Below are 17,868 nucleotides of genomic sequence, written 5' to 3'. Positions count from 1 at the left end.
GGCAGGCCTGAAAAAGTTGGTTTCTTGCCATTATAAAAATATTCTAGCACTTCACATGATGTAATTCAGGCCTTAAATGGGAAGTGCTACAGGTTTTTAAAATGGGTAGTTAGTCTCTAGATCACAGATGCTTTTTGATGTGGTCTATTTCTGAGTCTCTTAAAAGATACTTCCACCATGTATGTTGTCTTTTTTCTTTCTCTTTAACAAACTGTGTGGAAAAACTGTGGCACCTCATTACTTTTATGAAAAAGTTGGGTGAGATTTTGATTTTGCCACAAAAGTGTGTGAGGATTATAAGCAAGGTTTGGAGTGCTGCTGGGGATAGTTGCAAGGGAGGAAGCTCTGAGAAGTTTTGGTGATGGGCTGTTTATCCAGGTCAGTAGATCTTAGCAGAAATACTGGTGGAATTAAACTCTTGATTTCAACCCTGCTGGTTGTAGTTTTTGAACTGTGCTGTCACCAGTCCCTCAAGCTAGCAAGTTGTCTTAGCTTTGATCCTGAATAATTGTTAAATCTGTCCCAGAAACTACACCTCTGTGCAGTTATTTTTTAAATTTGATACTGTGATTAGTTCTCTGTATTTCATTTTGGTTTTCTTTTGATCTGCTTCCTCCTTGGTTCAGAGTTGATCTGGTGCCTGTTCTAATGATTAGATTTTATCATCCTGCTTGTTCCCACGGCATCTTGAGAACATCATCAAGGTCATTAGTCCAAGGGGCAAGTCTGTCTTGTAATTAAACCTGATGCCTTCTGTTGTGGTGAAACACATTAATAAGAGGCGGTGATGTGGCTGGGTTTTCTTTAGTATTCTGAACTGAAAGATGGCTGATCCTGTGTTAGCTGGGATTTGCATATCCAGAGATGTGCACTTTCCCATCCTCTTTGTTTTATAGAGCTTTATGTGGCCTACTTTTTTAAGGGCTCCCCGTAAGGTCTCCTAAATAAAACAAGGCAAACGAGTCCCTTAAGGAAATGTTCTTCCACTACCTGTTGCATTTTAGTGCTTGCATTGTTACCTTGGGTCTGTGAGCTTTTAGAAACAGACATGCATATACTTGCTGACTTTATATAACCTTTGTCCAGAAAGGAAATTCATTAGAGTAATAAACAAGGGTTCATTCAGAGACCTGCAATCTGCATGATGTCAGGAGAGTGCTGTAGTCATTTTGAGCCTGTGCAGCCTCACCCTGAATTAAGCTGACAGCTTACTGTGATGTTGTTACGAAGACTTTTCCCTCTCTACCAGACTCTTAAACCCATTGGTTTTGTGCCCTTTTAAAATTTAATCAGCCTTTCATGCATAGATTTATTGGGGGAAAAGAAGTTCTGTGTTTCTTAGAAACAATGTAACATAAAGCATCTGTAGACTACTGCCTTATTCTGGCCTGTTCGAAGATTATTTTTAGAAAGAGCGAAGTTGGTGGATTGTAGAATTATTATTGGTCTGGAAATACATTCCCTTTAGTCAAAATCTTCAGTAACTCTTCTCTGAGCAGTCAGTGTTCATTTCACTAGTTGCTTTGGTTTCATTGTAATTGTGAAAAATGTCCATTAGCATCCGTAGTATGCAGGAAATGTAACCTAACTGCCTTGCTCTGGTTTTGTTTGCACCATAAACAAGAAAAGCTTCTGTCCTTTTTGCCAGTTTGCTTTGCAGGAAAGCTAAGGCTTCTCAATACATTGCAGATAAGAGCTTTGGCACCAAAGAGTTCTGCGTTTGACTCCAACTCAGTATCTCATGCATCATTCTTTTTTCCTCCTGCCATAAAAAGAGCACTACTGAACAGCTAATAATCTCTTACAAATAGGAAGTTAGATTGTTCCTTGATGTAATTATCTTCTGATTTAATAGTTGGCCATTCGTTAATGTCTCTTCCATTTCTATATGTTTGGCTCCTCAATGTGCCTGCCTGCTGTCAGACTTTGGAGTCCGTTCTGAATCTGTTAATAATCTGTAATTCTAGACTGATACTACTGAAGCAACTGGGAATTTAACCCAAAAGATGTGATTAGTATATAACCAGAAAGTTCTGATTTTACTTGAAAATTTGAAATCCTTGACACAAAGGAGACTTGAAAAACCTATGTTTAAGGTGAAAAAAATGCACAATTCAGTGATTCAGCAACCTTGACCGAGACAGAAACTAAGTGCCTCGCAAACATGCACATTTCAAGTTGCCTTCTGTAATCCAGAATATTAAAAAAAATAAAAGCAGCAGAAAAGAAAATTGTCTGGTTTAAGATTTTTAAAAAAAAGTGTTTCTTAGATTCTTAATGTAAAACTGGTGATCCCAGCAGTTAAACTGACGTGCCAGTAAAGGCTTTGCCTAGATAGACAAAGTTTTCAGAAGTGTGACTGAAGTAACATTTAAATAAAGAGGGTTAGATCTTTCAGCTGTTAATATTTATTAGCTGCTTTTTCTTTTCTATGCTGCAACTAAAACGTTGGCATTAATGTTGTGTTTTATTTATGTATTTTAGCCGAGTGGAGTTAAAAAGGCTGTGTGAAATATTTACTCGCATGTTTGCTGACCCTCACAGCAAGGTAAGATCACAAAGCCTTGGCTCACTCTCCTGCATTACTGTGTGTGCACATTTGGCACTGTTCCAAGATGAGTGGCTTGTATTCCCCCTGCCATCTGCTGGGGAAAACTGGCATTTGAAAATTTCCTTGGTTTACATTTGTTTTACAAGGAGGGGATGTGTCTCAGTCTCTCTCATGTTGATAGGAGCTGGCTACTCCATGCTGCCTGAGGAGCAGCCTAGTGCCTTCCAGAGGTCACCTCCTGGAGCCAGGAGTTCAGTTTGATTTGCACTTCTCTAGGGTGTATTTCTGGTGATGCACAGGGAAGAGTGGTCCTCTAGGGGTCATGAGCCAGCCACATCACAGCCACTGGGGTTTGTGTGTTGTGTGCACCTGGGAGTAGGTGTCTCACCAAGATACTATTCTGATTCTCATAATCAAGGTCTTTAATCCAGCTACTTTGCCTTCCTTAAATCACTGACCTTGGAAGTTAAAGGCTGTGGCATGAATTTACAAACATTTTTAAGAAGTGGGCCACAGAATGGGGATGTAGGGTCCATAGGCATGTTCAAGACTAGTGGATTTCTATGGACAGCTAAGGAAGAGCAGGGAAAAAGGAATATGGAATTTCATGCCCTTTTTTGAGTTTTGCTAGTTGAGGAAAACCAATATGGCTGGGTAAAAACATTAGCAGCTGGATTAAATGCAGTTTGAGAAAGAATAAGTTGTATAAATCATTGTACTTCAAGACCTCTTGGTAAACCAGTTTTAATAAATGATTGTTGAGTGGAAATTCCATGGGCAAGCAGAGTAGCCTGTCACAGGTCCTGCTCAAAATGTGCATTTTTTGCCTTAATTCTACTGTGGGCCAGCTGTCCCACAGGTCTCGCCAAGCTTGTACAACTTACCTACCTGTAAGTTCTTAATGCCCAAGGTAAGTTCCCCAAGGTTTGTGTAGTAGAAAGGGCAAAGGTGTAATTATTTGTTTGCAAAATAATTCCAATTTCTGAGTAAGGTGGGAGTTTATTGCACACTGGGCTCAAGTATATCCTTTGTGGCAGCAGTGATCTGTTTTCCTCACTGCTTCTGTAGAATTACTGATACAAACTCTTTAGTTATGGTGTTAAACACATTAACTTTATTCATATAACTGTATATAAACATATGTTACTTTCTTGACTGATGAGACTGAATCTGATCCAAGGCATATAATAAGAGATTGTGTTTTAAGAAAATGTCAACTTTGAATGACTGTGTCTTTTATCTGTTGAGAAACTGCATCCTTGATCACTCTGTGTGCTAACGAGTGGTTTGTTTTGTTGCATGGCCTGCTTTGCCGTGGAATTCCCAACAGAGAGTAAGTGTTTCCTACCCCTTCCTTCCTTCATTTGTTACATGTGGTTTTTTTAATACAACACATTTTAGACATGTCTTGCCTGATTTTTTTCCCAGAGCAATGTAGTCACTAAAATCATTCATTCATGAAACTCTTATAACAAAATCATCATGAAACTCAGACTGTAAACCCCCTTCCCCTTTGAATATTTTTGTTTTAAGAACTGTATTTGTTTTTCTGACACTTGTTTTCTTTATAGGTCTTCAGCATGTTTCTGGAAACCCTGGTTGATTTCATCATCATTCATAAAGATGACTTGCAGGATTGGCTTTTTGTTCTCCTGACCCAGTTGCTAAAGAAAATGGGAGCAGATTTGTTGGGGTCTGTGCAGGCAAAGGTTCAAAAAGCTCTGGATGTCACCAGGTAGAGTACTCAGATGGCAAATGTTGCTGAGGTTTTTTGGGATTACAGGAAGGTGTGATTTTAGAAATCCAGCAGTGCTGTGCATTTTGAGGGCTCAATCTTGATGAATATCAGAATAAAGGAGAAAAAAGTTACGTCACAGTGTTTTAAGTATTGAATTAAGAAGTCTCTCTTCTAAATAAATAACTTCAAAGCATAAATTTCAAAATACATAATGGATTAATTTTAGCATTTTGTGGGGTGTATGCTCAGATACCAGGTTTTTTTGATTGTCAGGTACCCAAAAAATGCAGTATTCAGAATATGAATGGTGCTTTACCACAAAGTTCAGCACCTCTTTCATGTTGTTCAAACACAAATAACAGGTCAGGATAAGACCTTGAATGCTACTGCAGTGTTCACACCAATTGTGTACTCCATGTCTTTTGCAAAGTGTGTCCAGCACAGGATACTATTACAGTAAAGATGAGCTCATTCTAGAAATAGGATAATTAAAAAAGAAAAGAAAAACTAGTCATAATCTAGGAGAAAATAGTGGGGAAAAAAGAGGAGAGAGATCAAAACCAGGTATGAAACCTAAGGACAAGATAAACCAAGCTGCTTCTAGAGATAAGGGAGCAAAGCAGAGTCTGAAATGAAATGGACAGGCATGCCAACAGAAGTGTACAGACAGTAGAGTAACAGTGTGCAAAGTTGCTGATTTAGCAGTTTTCTCCAGTATTTTGTCAATCACTAGCTAATCCTTAAGCTTAGAGTTTTTCTTATTGATGGTAAAGTTACCAAGAAGAAAAGTGTGTTGAAATCTGCAATGTAAGCTTTGAGTTATTGAGTTAATTTCATTTATGTTGCATTACATCTTTGCTTTTGTTTCCTTTGGACAGGGATTCTTTTCCATTTGATCAGCAATTTAACATTTTGATGAGGTTTATTGTAGATCAGACCCAGACACCAAACCTGAAGGTCAGTATCAAAAGCCATTTCACTAAAGCATCAATGTGCTTGTCTTAGCTTGTCATGTCAGGCATGTCATAAAGCATAGAACTCATGAGAAGGTAATTATTGTATTATGGGCATGATATAGAAACTGTATTGGCAACTTGGAGACATGTCCCAGGGATACTTCTTCCCCACCATGTGATGTAAGTCTTGTCAGTCTGTAGTGGGATCTGTTCCTATGGAAAAAATGCATCTTTGTCAACTCCTGAGCTTCACAAATCCCTTTGCATTTCTCAGGTCAAAGTTGCCATCCTGAAGTATATTGAGTCCTTGGCAAGACAGATGGATCCAACAGACTTTGTGAATTCCAGTGAGACAAGACTTGCTGTATCTAGAATTATAACTTGGACTACAGAACCAAAGAGCTCAGATGTGAGAAAGGTAAGCCAGGAGGATGAAGTAATTGTAGTAATTATTGCTCTTCAGGAAGGAGAAAAAAAACAAACCTGTCATAAAGGTAATGAAAAGTTCAGTGATCAGACTCAAACTTTAATAATTCCTGATTTTACATACCTCACTGTCCAAACAAAACTGTCAATTCAGCCCACACACAATTCTGAAACATGTCTTCATATATTTTTTTACTTGTGTGACTTTAGCTACTATTACCATACAAAAAGAGATCATGGTTTGAAAATGTGCTTTTTCTTGAGCATTCTGGAAATATCTCTAGGTTTGTATTTTGTTTAGGTGAAGGCTTTGTGCTTTGTAGACTGAAAAATCTAATACAACTTCAGTGTTATAATGTTGTTAAAAGAAAGTAAACAAATCAGTAAGCTGCCAGGGGCTCTCAACCCTTCTCTTTTAAGTGCTGTGTGTTTATCTCTACCTGGAAAAAACTGACACAATTAGGTCAGGCCTGGGTAATAGTTACCTTGTTCTTTCTCTTGCTCTCAATGCAAGTGTCAGGCAAGCTAAAATGGGACAGCTAGTGATACTCATCTCTCCCAAGAGAAAAGCAAGACTTAGTTTTATGGAGCTGGCATCTGTAACACAATTTAAAATTACCTTCTATTTCCAGTAGGAGTTAAAGGCCTTGAGATGAACTTGGATTTAAAAATCCCAGCCCAATGTTAATAATTCCAGAATGTAAAAATTCTATGAGAACTTTACATTATATGCACATGAAATGGTGGCTTAAAATACTAGAATAACATGCAATTTTATAACTTTGGAAATAATAAAATTACTTTTATTTGATTCTGATGAAAAGATTGCTGGATATCAAATGTGCTCCCACACACATGTATGCAGCATTATCCAGCAGCTGAAGGAAGGCTTCAAAGAAGCTGTTTGGGCGTGTGCTGTTTGCTTGCTCATATAAAAGATGATTGGTTCTGGGGGAAAAAGGAATATCCTCTTTTCTGAAGACTTCCTGGAGGGATTATTCACAGCACTGTAACTGAAACTTGCTTCTGTAAGACAATCTCCCTCAGGAAAAAAGGGATACTTTAAATTCTGGACTTAGATCTGGAATATGGATTTGCATTTTAATGTTTCGCTGTCCAAAGTCAGAAAGAATTGATCAGGCAAAGCAGCTGCTTCTGTGCTACAGTTTAGGTGAATCTCAAGCAGTTTATTTGGCTGCTGGGCTGTGAGGGGAAGTTGTAATTATTTTAAGTAGAAATATGCATTGAAAAGCAAAATCTCTTCATATTGCTCAGCAGGAGAAACATTCCACCATTAGGGGTCATCATTGCTGCGTGCAGTGGGAAGCAGAGAGTATCTGCTGCAGCTGGAAGATTGGATCTGTGCTGTTCCCTGTGGGCTGTGGGGAGCAGCTGCTCACTGTGTGCTGTCCATCCTTCTGTCTGTTCCAATGTCTTGCACAGCTCTGGCAAAACTTCCAGCAAACTCTACCTGAGTGGTACTTGGGCAAGTGCCTTGGGGCTGGCAAGAGATTACTGAATGAAAATTCTTTTTATTAAACCTGCATGTGACGTGGATTTGCCTTTGTTGCCAGTAGTTTCCAAATAAATCATTACACAGTTCAGCTAATTTAGGCTACTAAAAACAAATGCACAGGTGATCTTTATTTCATCATACCATTGCTGTACTATGATTTTATTAAGAACATAGTACAAACCAGAGGCTTTAGAAGAAACAGTGCAGCTAAGGATTTATAAGCAATCATTGGCCATTATCTTTGTCAGGACTGTAGTTAACAGACTTATAAATTTATTATGCAATAGTGAATTGGATTATCAAGAGCCAATCTAGGCAGGTGAAATGTTCTGAAGAACACAAATATTGCCATGTTTTTTTCTGGCAATGTAACTTGGGGGAAAAAGAAGTAGTACTAGTACCTTTTTAGTATCAAGATGATTCATTTAAGCATAAGAAGATTCTGCCCTTGTGGAAGGTATTATGGTGGCATTCAAGATCTATGGTATTCTAAATGCAAAGCAGACCATGCCCTGTCAATACTGTGACACCCTGAAAACTGAGACAGCAGTGGAGATTACTGGGGAGAAGAAGAAGTAATCAGTTTTTTCTTCAGGTGATTGAAGTGCCACAAGAGGTCTGTAAAAAATGTAAAAATAGTTTTTCAATAGAATCTGGTCTTAAGACTATCAGTGCAATGAGCTCAGCTCCTGCAGGTGATAGGAGTGCACAACATTTGTGGTATGGAGAGCTGGGTGGTGCAGTCCAGTTTCCAGCTGTGGCTGACTTGGTGGAGCAGTGATGCTGCTGCTGAGCTGCTCGTGGAGGCAGGCACTCTTTCCCCCAAGAAATGGAGTCCCACAGCCAATATCCTCTTCACCCAAGTCTGAGTTACTGAATTCTGCCATAATGCCAGTAATACCTGTGTGGTGGCCATGCTGTTTTGGCTGGGGTTTACCTGGGAGCAGAGGCAGATAAAGCAAACTTCCTCACACTGGTGATGTCTGTCAGTGAGGAAGGCATGTGGCTGCTGTGTGCACCTGGCAATTAGTCATGCAAATCTGATCCTGTTATAGCAATCAAGGCATCTGTTCAAGAACAGAACTGATTATATTTTCAGTCTATACTGAGATTATCCTTTTGTTAGTGATACTCTGTCCATTACTACTACTTACTGGTTGTGATGGTCATGGAGGTCCCAGCCACATAGTGTTAAGGCACTGGGGAAAAACAGAACAAAAAATGTAGTTTAGCCCAAAAACCTTTTCAAACTGATTGCTGCAGCTTTATTAATAACTTTGTGTTTTCTTGTGGCAGCACTTAAACTCACTTAATGAGCACACTTAACCAATCTGACACAACTTGAACTACAGCTCATGTTTTGTAGCTAGTGAGATAAGAAAAAGTCAAAAGAAATGCTGATTTGCATAAAGCAGTTTATGGTCCTGTATGAAATGACATCTGTAGTTAAAACATAAGGTCTGTTATCACAGGGAGGACATGATGTACTATGAGGAACATGCAGTTGATACTAAAGTGTGCATTGACAAAATGTTGTGATTCACTCTCAGGGCAGAAACCACTTAAACTGCTGACAGTAGCCATGAGCTATGTGCAGTTAAAATTATTGTCAAGCTTTAAGTTTAAAATAAGGTGATCTGCAATGTGTTATGGGTAAATATTTGTCTTGTTTTAAAGATTGTTAGTACTTGTGTGTGTTTACCCTGCATTCAGCTTAAGGTTCACTTCCTGCAAGCAGTGCTGGAAGAAAGGTGAAGACATTTGCCTTCCATGCTGAACAGCAGCCACAGGGCAGGAGCAGGTCCTGCAATGCCACGTGTAGGCCTGGATGGGATGTGCTTCCAGTGTGAGGAGAGCACCTGTTGGTGATTCCTGCACACGCAGGCACCTCGTGGCTTTTTCCCCAAGCAGAGCTTATCAGTGGACAGGGCACAGATCAGGATTTCAGATAACTGAGCTGTAATTTGGACTGCAGTAGCATCTAACCTTGTATGAGATACTTGGCTTTCCTCTGCACTGATTTGTTTCCTGCTGTAGCAGGGTGTTAATTCTCTGGAATTTGTTTAAGATTTGATGAAATAATTTTACAAAAGGCAGTTAATTACCACAGAAAAGTAACACAATGGCAATGCCAGTACTGTGATGATTGGTCTGTGAGGACATTGTAAGTCAGTAACCTCACCATTCTATTAGTGATAGTGCCAGCAGAGTTGTTGTGCAATCCTTACGTAGGTAAAGTGCTGATTGAGTTTGGATGGCTGTGTGTGGGAAAATACTTTGATCCTGGAAAAGAGCCATCAGTTTGAGAATGGAAATCAGCATAAGGCTTCTCATTTGACTTTGGCCAAAGCCTACAGAAACCTCGTGTCCAAGGCTTGTCTGAATGGAAACTTTTGTTTAACCTAAGTGCCCAGAATTTGCGGCTGTGGAATCAGCTGTGAGGGCACACAGGATCTTAGTGTTTAGGAGGACTTTATACAGGCTGAAGGGGAGTGAGGCCTCCTGAGGTGAAGAGCCAGTGACAATTCTTACCATCTTGTTAATCAGCCCAGCTGTGGTCTTAATGATAAATAACAAGATCCGTATTGCTTGATCAGTATTTGGACTACTAATCTCAGGGCAGAAGAAATTTTTTCCTTTGCTCCAAATATCCTGACTGGCTTCTCTGTTGATGAAACATTCCTATGGTGGTTTTATTTTACAAGCCTGAAGGCATTTTTACATGTTATGGGCAGCCTTGTGTCACAGTGTAAATCACGTTCTGCCTTCCACTTATGTAACTGGGAAGACTTTTTCTTTCAACTGTCCCACTTGTCACTGCAAACTGCCCTTGAATACAGAGTGGATGGGTTTTGGTAAGAAAATCCAAATTCATTGCACTGAATCAAAAAGCCCAGGAGGGTGCTTGCATTGCTCTAAGTTTCATGAAGATGAAGCCCTCCTGAGTGTACCTTGAGCAAGGCCCTCCTTGGATTGCAACCACTGGTTTGCAGGTGAAGTTGAGGGATATCCTAAGAGAATGAGTTTGGGATCAGATTTTTTCACTAAAATTGATTGAGGAACAGTTTTGGAATTATGAAGAAGATGAGGAAGATTTCAGAGAAAAAACTGCAGGCCAAGATGCACTTCATAAGCTGAAGCAGTCAATGAAGATGTATTTACTTCTTGTAACTAGTAATCCTCAAGGTCATTTCTTCAGAAATATTGATACTGTCACTTTGATTAACAAAACCTATCTATCAGTGAAACCTAGATCAAGCAACTTTAGATAAAATATTTCTGTGATAACTGTAGGAGGACCAGTGACAGGAAAGCACTTTTAAGGGAAGGAAATTAGGCTCCTTTGCATAGTGATGCCATGAGACCACTAAAATCTCTTGGAAGTTTTAATCATCCATAGCATTGGTCTGATTTCAGCGGCTCTGGGACAGATGTGTAAGAGCACTCTCAGAGCCTCTCAGTGAGCTGCAGTGGCATTGCTTATTTGTACTGCTGTTGAGCAGTGAACACTCAATGAACACAGTGAACATGGTGGTCATGGCCTGTTACAGTAGCAGTGGCAAAGAGGACATCTGCAGAAATACTTTTGATGGCAAATTATTTTAGTACTCTCCAGCCACAGGCCCTTGCCTTTCTGGGTCAGAGGTTTCTCTAGCACTCTTGCAGTATTCCTGCACCAGACTTGTGCATCTCATGGACTCCATGATGAGCCAAGTTACCAGAGCACCACCAGGCATTAGGATTTCATTTCAGACTTATGAAATCTGAAATAGGACTACATCCATATTGCTGAGGTCAGCCTTTTAGCCAAAGAATATTCCAAAAAAAGTCAAACTCAGTTTAAATGCCCAGAGCAACTTCTGTCAGGCATTTAAAACATAGTCAGTGTTAGGAAAAATAGCGTAATGCATGAAAAAAGGCACCTGGTGGACTGTAGTGTTTACTTGATTTAAAGCTATTAGAACAAAAAGGATCTCTGTGTCCTAGCTGTGTTTCCAAAATAGTATCCCTCATTTTCTGTTTGTTTTGAACTTGATGCTGCAGAGCTATGAGAGCCCAAATGTTTTTAGTGTACGCACTGTAAGGAAAATGGCTTTCACCCAGTGTTAGTGGCCTGAAAATGGGGATGTTCTTGTTGGGAGCATGGTGCCAGGCTGGATTTCCTTAAACTGAAAGCAGTTTGAATACACATACTCTGCACTTACTCTGTTTGCTTGAAAAGCTAGTGCGTGGTAATACGAGAGAAGAAATGGCTTCCCAGAATTTGTACAGTCACACTTATGTATCTGTGAACAATATGTTTGTGTGTATGTGCCATTTATATAAGCACTCACACACCTACACAGGTAGAGGTGATGTTTCTGTTTTGAAAATTAAGTCTAGAGGTGATGTTTACATGATGCATGCAGAGCTGTTTGCAGCGTGACAGATAATTCTGCCATACTTCCTCTAGCATTTCAAAAATCCATGCAGATTAAAGTGCATGTTTTCATTACAAGTCATATGACTTCAGTACTTCTTCTTCTTTCTTAGTTTATATTTGCCTGAGAATTTAGACTTCTATTGTGCCAGGTTTATAAGTAAAGTTCCTCAGTAGTTAATGAAAGGTAACCTATGTTTCTAGTCCTGAAAGCTGGTTTTGCAACAACTACCATTTTATAATGAGCAAAATTACTCAGGGTCGCCTTCATCAAACTTGATTTCTCAGGTCATATTTGGTTCTCAAGAAATAATGAACATTTTTGCCATGGTCTTTTCTGTGCCCAGGTCACAAAACAACAGCAGTCATGAATCATAATCTGCTGTAGAACAGTAATCCAAACGTGTGGTGGTTTGGTGGTGCATCTTTTTTGCTGTCACTTTTCTGAGATGCCTTTGACACTTGTAATACAACTATTTCTGACTTGTAAAAGCCTTTTGTGGTGTATAAAGTATGTACTGTGTAAAACAGAATAGCAACATGGATTTAATCTGTTTCTGTATTTCAATTTGTTAAACAAATTCTTCCTTTTCAGGATGTGGGTATGAACAGCATATGCTAATACAAGTGTTTTGGGAAAACTGTGTGTTTAAAAACTTGTACTCAAGCTAACATGCTTGGGTTATAATAAACTGCTAAAGCCATTTATTGCTTCACATTGCCATACCTGTGATGTGGATGTCCTTGCTCATCTGACTCTAGGCCTGGAAAAGGAACAAGCAGAAAGTTTGGTAGATAGTTTGTTAGTTCAGTGCCAGCAAATGCTTAATTGTCTGCTGGAAAGTATACTGAAATAACACTTGTTTAGAGCTTGCAAACTCTCAGTAGATGTGAATAACTCACTTAACACCAGCTACTCATTGGAGAATTGCAGCCATGTGCCAGTGTGTGCTAATGCAAGCTGCCTAATGTGCAAGTGCTACCCCTTGATCTCAGTGGATCTCTATTTGATCTGCAGTTTAGTATAAATCAAAGTGACATGAGAGAGAGCTTCTCTCCTCCATTGTCCTTAAGTTATTAAAAACCACATTTTTCTTAGACTGGATGGTTATGCATTCAGAATACAATTGTGTGTGATGCACTCAGAATATAATTGTGTTTGTCAAAAGTGATGAGTAGATGTTAGTGAGGCTCTTCCCCAGACTGATCACATGATAAAAGGCATTTATAGGCAGTGTTAGTCCATCAGACTGATGTCCAGACTGGAGACAGGAGTTTGCAAGTTTTTAACCATAACCTTCTCTGAACTTTAAGATCTCTGTGAGGGCAGGTGCAGGGAGATGCACCTATTGCCCCATTCCTGGCTGGCCAGATCCAAGTGCCATCCCAGTTCAGCACTGCCTAGGCTCTGCACCTCAGCAGAGGTTTTCAAGTGTCTGTGGAGGCCACCAGGAGGTTGCCAAAGCAATGCCTTGTAGAAGAACTAAGGGATCATGTGTAAGCCGGAGAGCTGTGGCCAAATTTAATTTTGAATTTAATTTCAGCTGCCCTCTGCCAAAAGGAATGCTCTTTTGATGACATCAAATAATGCTTTTTTATTAGTTTCTGTTACTTGAAATGAAGCAAGAAATTGATCAAAATTCTTCTGCAAAAAGATACCACATGTACTGTTTAGGTGACTGAGTTGAAATCAATGTTTTCTTTGAATAATACCAACTTTCCTGTTTGTCAAACCCAGACGATGCATAGTTGGGTGGGTGAGGATTTGCCAGCTAGGACAACTACAGCCTCCTCAGGGCCTGGTGAAGGAAACTTGGAAGAGAAATGTAAACAGGTAGACTGAAAGCCTTGTGCACTAATCACACTAATTGTGTTTGCAGTCTCAACTCAACTGTCTAGCTGTGTAAAGAGACCTGGACTGGGAGCCTGAAAAAAGTGTGTCTGTCTGAAGTAATTTTTGGCTTTGATGCGTTTTTCTGTTAACTCTATTGTTGTAGTTCCTCATAAAGGATCAAGATACAAAGTCCCCTTCTTTTATGGGGCTGCCAGTGTTGGGAGCCCATCACCAATAGATGTTTGAGTAACTTGGAAACTGCCTTCATGTAGCTCAGGAAACTATCTGCTTGTTCTGCTTGGTCCACTGGAGCAGCAGCAGCAGCAGTCATAAGGCACTTCTATTAACCCTAGGTCACTGACCACATTTCCTTTCTAAAATCAATGGATTTTTCCACTTAGCCTTGATCTGTTTGCTTAGTAAGCCCAAAAGATTACCAAGACATTTTATTATAATTCTACAAAGTTGAAAAAGTTACAGATTTTGATGAATCTGACTATCATCCACCATCTAGGTAAAAACAAAAAACAGATATTGCTGAAGCATTTGTGTCCTTTTAGAAAACAAGTGACACTGTTGGACAGCAGGAGTTGCAGTGACCTGAGTGTGAAACTTTGGGAGCTGCTACTGGCTTGTGGAACCTGATCTCTCACTGCATTGTGATAAGGAAAATAACAAAGTGACATAAGCAATCCTTTGCGAATGATTCAAGAACCTGACACTGAGCCAGACCCCCTCTCTAGCATAGTCAGGCTCTGAAGTGACTGGAGTTTCTCCAGCTGAAGGCAGCAGAGAATGGCTTCATTAAGATTAGATAATCTGTAGAGTCTACGTTGCATGTCACTGAAGGAGATGGATTAGTGTTCTGTACTAATGGTACAGGGACACAAAGGCAAGGGAAAATTCAGATATGACTTTCTTAAGACTATATATCATCAAGCATGAGTGTTGCATGGAGAATGTGCATTGTGTACAGGAATAAGTTTTTTTATTTCTTGTTCTATTTATTTACTCCGACAGTAATCTAATGAAGAAAGACGTCCAGAAATTCAGAGATTATGAAAATGTCTTTGGTTTGTTACAAACTGAAAATCCACAGATTTAAAATTCTTAGAAACATTATCTGTAGAAGATGTCCTTTGATTAGGTAAAAATATGCTAGATAAGTGAAACTTAGAGGATTAGCAAGTGTGTCCAGATCTAACTATTACAACAGATAGGGAAATGCTGCTCCTGATGCTCTTCATTACCAAAATAAATTACTTGTGTTAGAAGCATTTCAGGAGTGAAACTTGAAGCATGTTACAAATGTGATTTCAAGCTAGCATGGACCTTCCAGCTTTTGAGGCTGGTAAGTAACAATGTTGATCTTACAGTGGTAAGGGACCAAGGCCTTTATGTATTAAATATTAAATAGGAAATTATGGGCAGACTTTCAAATAATGGCTTTTGCCTGAAATAAACCTGGAAGTGCCATTGAATGTCTGAAGACAATTTAGAAAGAACACGGACAGGGTTTTACCTGTGTTACTTCAGTGTTGTCTTTGAGACCTTTCCTGGAACACCACTCTCAGGATGTAGTAGTCCTTGGCTTTATTTCAAAAGGCATAAACTATAGGTCTGTTTTCTTTGAGGCCACAGAAGATTGTGAGCATTGGGAGCTGGTGTTAAGCACATCATTCAAAGCCCAGTGACTATTTACAGGTGACAGGAAAGCTGCTGAAGAGCACTGGGTATACAGAATTCTGGCAGACACCCCTAAAGACAAACTGTATTTTATGTAAAGAGGGAGGGTAGACATAGTTCTGTTGTTATTAAAGCCAAAAAGCAAAAGTGGAACAAAACTGTAGTGACCTCTGAGACCTGAAACTTCTCTCAGCTCCTGCTGTAGGACAATGTCTGTGCTATTAGTGTTTGTGGTGGAGCTTTGCTGAAGGTTTCTCTCAGATCTCTGAGATGCATCTCAAACATCTCTGTTGGGCAGCTCCTGACTTAGCAGTTGATAACTCCAGATATTTTATTCTCCAAGCAATCTCTCAATCTGTGAACCTTGTTGATCAATTTTCGTGGGGTTTGGTTTGGGGTTTTTTGGTTTTGTTGGTTTTTATTTAATCCCAGTGAATGTGAGGTCTGCTTGTTCTGACACAGAGGATCTGCATGTCCACTCCTAACTATCGAGGATACGCATGCCGTTCACCAGCGGGAATGTTCGTTGGCATGACTTGTCACTTTGCATCCAGTTCAACTTGCTGTTCCTTGTTCTGAGATCTCCTGTGTGCAGTAATATTTTTATTACAGAAAATACTGTGCCGATGAAAGCTTAAAAGTTCTTGGATCAAAATGGACAGAAATACACTTCCTTGTTGGATACCAGGCAGGCTTCATAGCAGAGTTGTCCAAAACTTCAGGTCAGAGGAGGGTAGACAATGGAGTTGAGAAAGCCATGGGGAAAACTATCTCCCCGCTTCTTTCATCCTTAGATCTATAGAATGGAGTGAATAATGGCATACTGTGTTTCTGTTCAAGTCAGTAAGAGTTTTGGCAGGAGAGTCATCATGATCCATCTGGTATGAAGTCTGAAGACCTGTTGTTTGCTGCAGTCCTTGGAAGCCTGTTGAGTGTTGTGGGCCTTGGTTCCTTTGTTGGCCATATGAAAAGGATGATACCAAACTTTCATGGATGGAAAATGTTTTTATATGCAAAGCTGTGCTGGTTGCTGCTGATGACAGAAGAAACAGTATAGCTTGAATTGCAGTTGCACACTGAAACAATGGGGTACTGTGATTCCCTTCCACTATGAAGGGTGCTTGTGTACCCAAGTTCATAATCTGTGAAGAATTCCACTCCACAGGGAATTGCAGATTCAATTAATTATGGCAACTTTGTGAGCACATAACTTACTAAAAAATCATTCTTTAAAGTAATGAGAACGATGAATGTACATTTATCCCTACAGCAGTGAATTACATTTGTACCCTTTTCAAAGTTACTTTTAATTTTTAGGAGATTTTAGAAAGTACCTGAAAGGATCAAACCCAAGTGTCTGCTCTTCTTAAGCATATGTGTATGCTTTTCCAAAATAAGAGCATGTGTAGCTTTGCTGCTTAACTTTGTGAGCCGAAGCCACTGCTTTGTGTCCAGATATGTATTCTGAAGGTGGATGTGTCAATGGCTACACCCCCCCTTGGAGAAGGTGCTGCTGCAGACTATCAGAGGTCCTTCATCATAGCTTCATTTTTTTTTTTTTGTTCTTTTTATTGATGTTTGTTTCTTCAAGGTAAAGTCAGGGAAAAAGCCCACAGAACTGGTGCATCCACACAGGTTGGGTGCTGCTGGGGAAGTCTAGTTAGGAACATGTGAGGTTAATTACTTTTTCAGGTCTGCACACTGTGATTTATTCTGCTTCCACTCCCATTTGATTCCATTGTCTTAGTTCAGGATCTGCAGAGCAGTGTGCTTGCTAATGGACATGGGGAGATCCTGTTTTGGCAGGATTCTCTGAGGCACATAAAGCAAACCCTATCCAGTAAAATTAATGATAGAATTCTCAATTGTTTCAGTGGTACCTCGGTTTCACTTACTAAATTTAGGAAATGTGGTGGAGTCTAGCTGGCCCATGGTCCAGAGAATGGTGGTTGTCACCATCCTCATAAGTCTTCCACTTCAGATGGAGTCTTTTATTGCTGAAAAAGCCTGAGTGGTCAAGACTTAAAAGGAGAGGTGAATAATCTGTTTGATGAAACAAACTTGGGATCCCTAGGAAGAGAAGAGGTTGGGTGGGAAGAGAGCTCATCCCATTCACATGTAAAATAAAAAGCACAGGAATGACAAATTGCAGTCCTACAGTCTTCATACTTGTTTGAACTTCTAGTTTTATTTGTTTTCAGTAAATCTTTGCAGTAACTTGTTCAATTGAAATATGTGCTGGAGAGGACAATGGTAAGAGTTTCTCACTGGGCTGTGAATAGCTGTACACTTCACATCTGCGAAAATAATGATATAAATGCAGAAATATATTTAAGTTTTAAGAACTAAAGCTAACTACTGCTGTTAGTAATTCATTATGAGTTATCACAAAGAACATTTCAAAGATTTGTCTGGTAGGAGAGTCTTGTTTTTGAATGAAACACACATCACTTACTGTAAGGATCACTACCAAGAGAATGCATGCTCCTTTCAAAGAACAAAAACTGATGGTCTCTTTTTTCTTCTTCTTTTCAGGCAGCACAAATAGTCCTGATTTCTCTCTTTGAATTGAACACTCCTGAGTTTACCATGTTACTTGGTGCCTTGCCAAAAACATTCCAGGATGGTGCTACCAAGCTCCTGCACAACCACCTCAAGAACTCCAGTAACACCAGTGTGGTGAGAGGCCCTTGTCCTTGCAAACAGCAGAGCCCCAAAGACAGCAGCTCATTGATAAGCTG

At 39.7% G+C, this 17,868-nt stretch overlaps 1 protein-coding gene across 1 annotated transcript in view; it reads left to right on the top strand.

The window, feature by feature from the left end:
- Positions 1 to 17,868, top strand: part of CLASP1 (cytoplasmic linker associated protein 1) — a 170,684-nt gene that overhangs the window by 120,823 nt on the left and 31,993 nt on the right. The window contains exons 28-33 of the mRNA XM_054515484.1: positions 2,485 to 2,548; positions 3,882 to 3,884; positions 4,123 to 4,286; positions 5,168 to 5,246; positions 5,520 to 5,663; positions 17,663 to 17,806. Of these exons, the coding sequence (XP_054371459.1) occupies positions 2,485 to 2,548; positions 3,882 to 3,884; positions 4,123 to 4,286; positions 5,168 to 5,246; positions 5,520 to 5,663; positions 17,663 to 17,806 (598 nt within the window). The remainder of the gene's footprint in view (positions 1 to 2,484; positions 2,549 to 3,881; positions 3,885 to 4,122; positions 4,287 to 5,167; positions 5,247 to 5,519; positions 5,664 to 17,662; positions 17,807 to 17,868) is intronic.

Source organism: Molothrus ater, chromosome 7 (genome assembly GCF_012460135.2).
Source record: "Molothrus ater isolate BHLD 08-10-18 breed brown headed cowbird chromosome 7, BPBGC_Mater_1.1, whole genome shotgun sequence".
Lineage (NCBI taxonomy): Eukaryota > Metazoa > Chordata > Aves > Passeriformes > Icteridae > Molothrus > Molothrus ater.
Note: the sequence above shows the minus strand (reverse complement) of the source record. Positions and strands in the feature narration are given on the sequence as shown.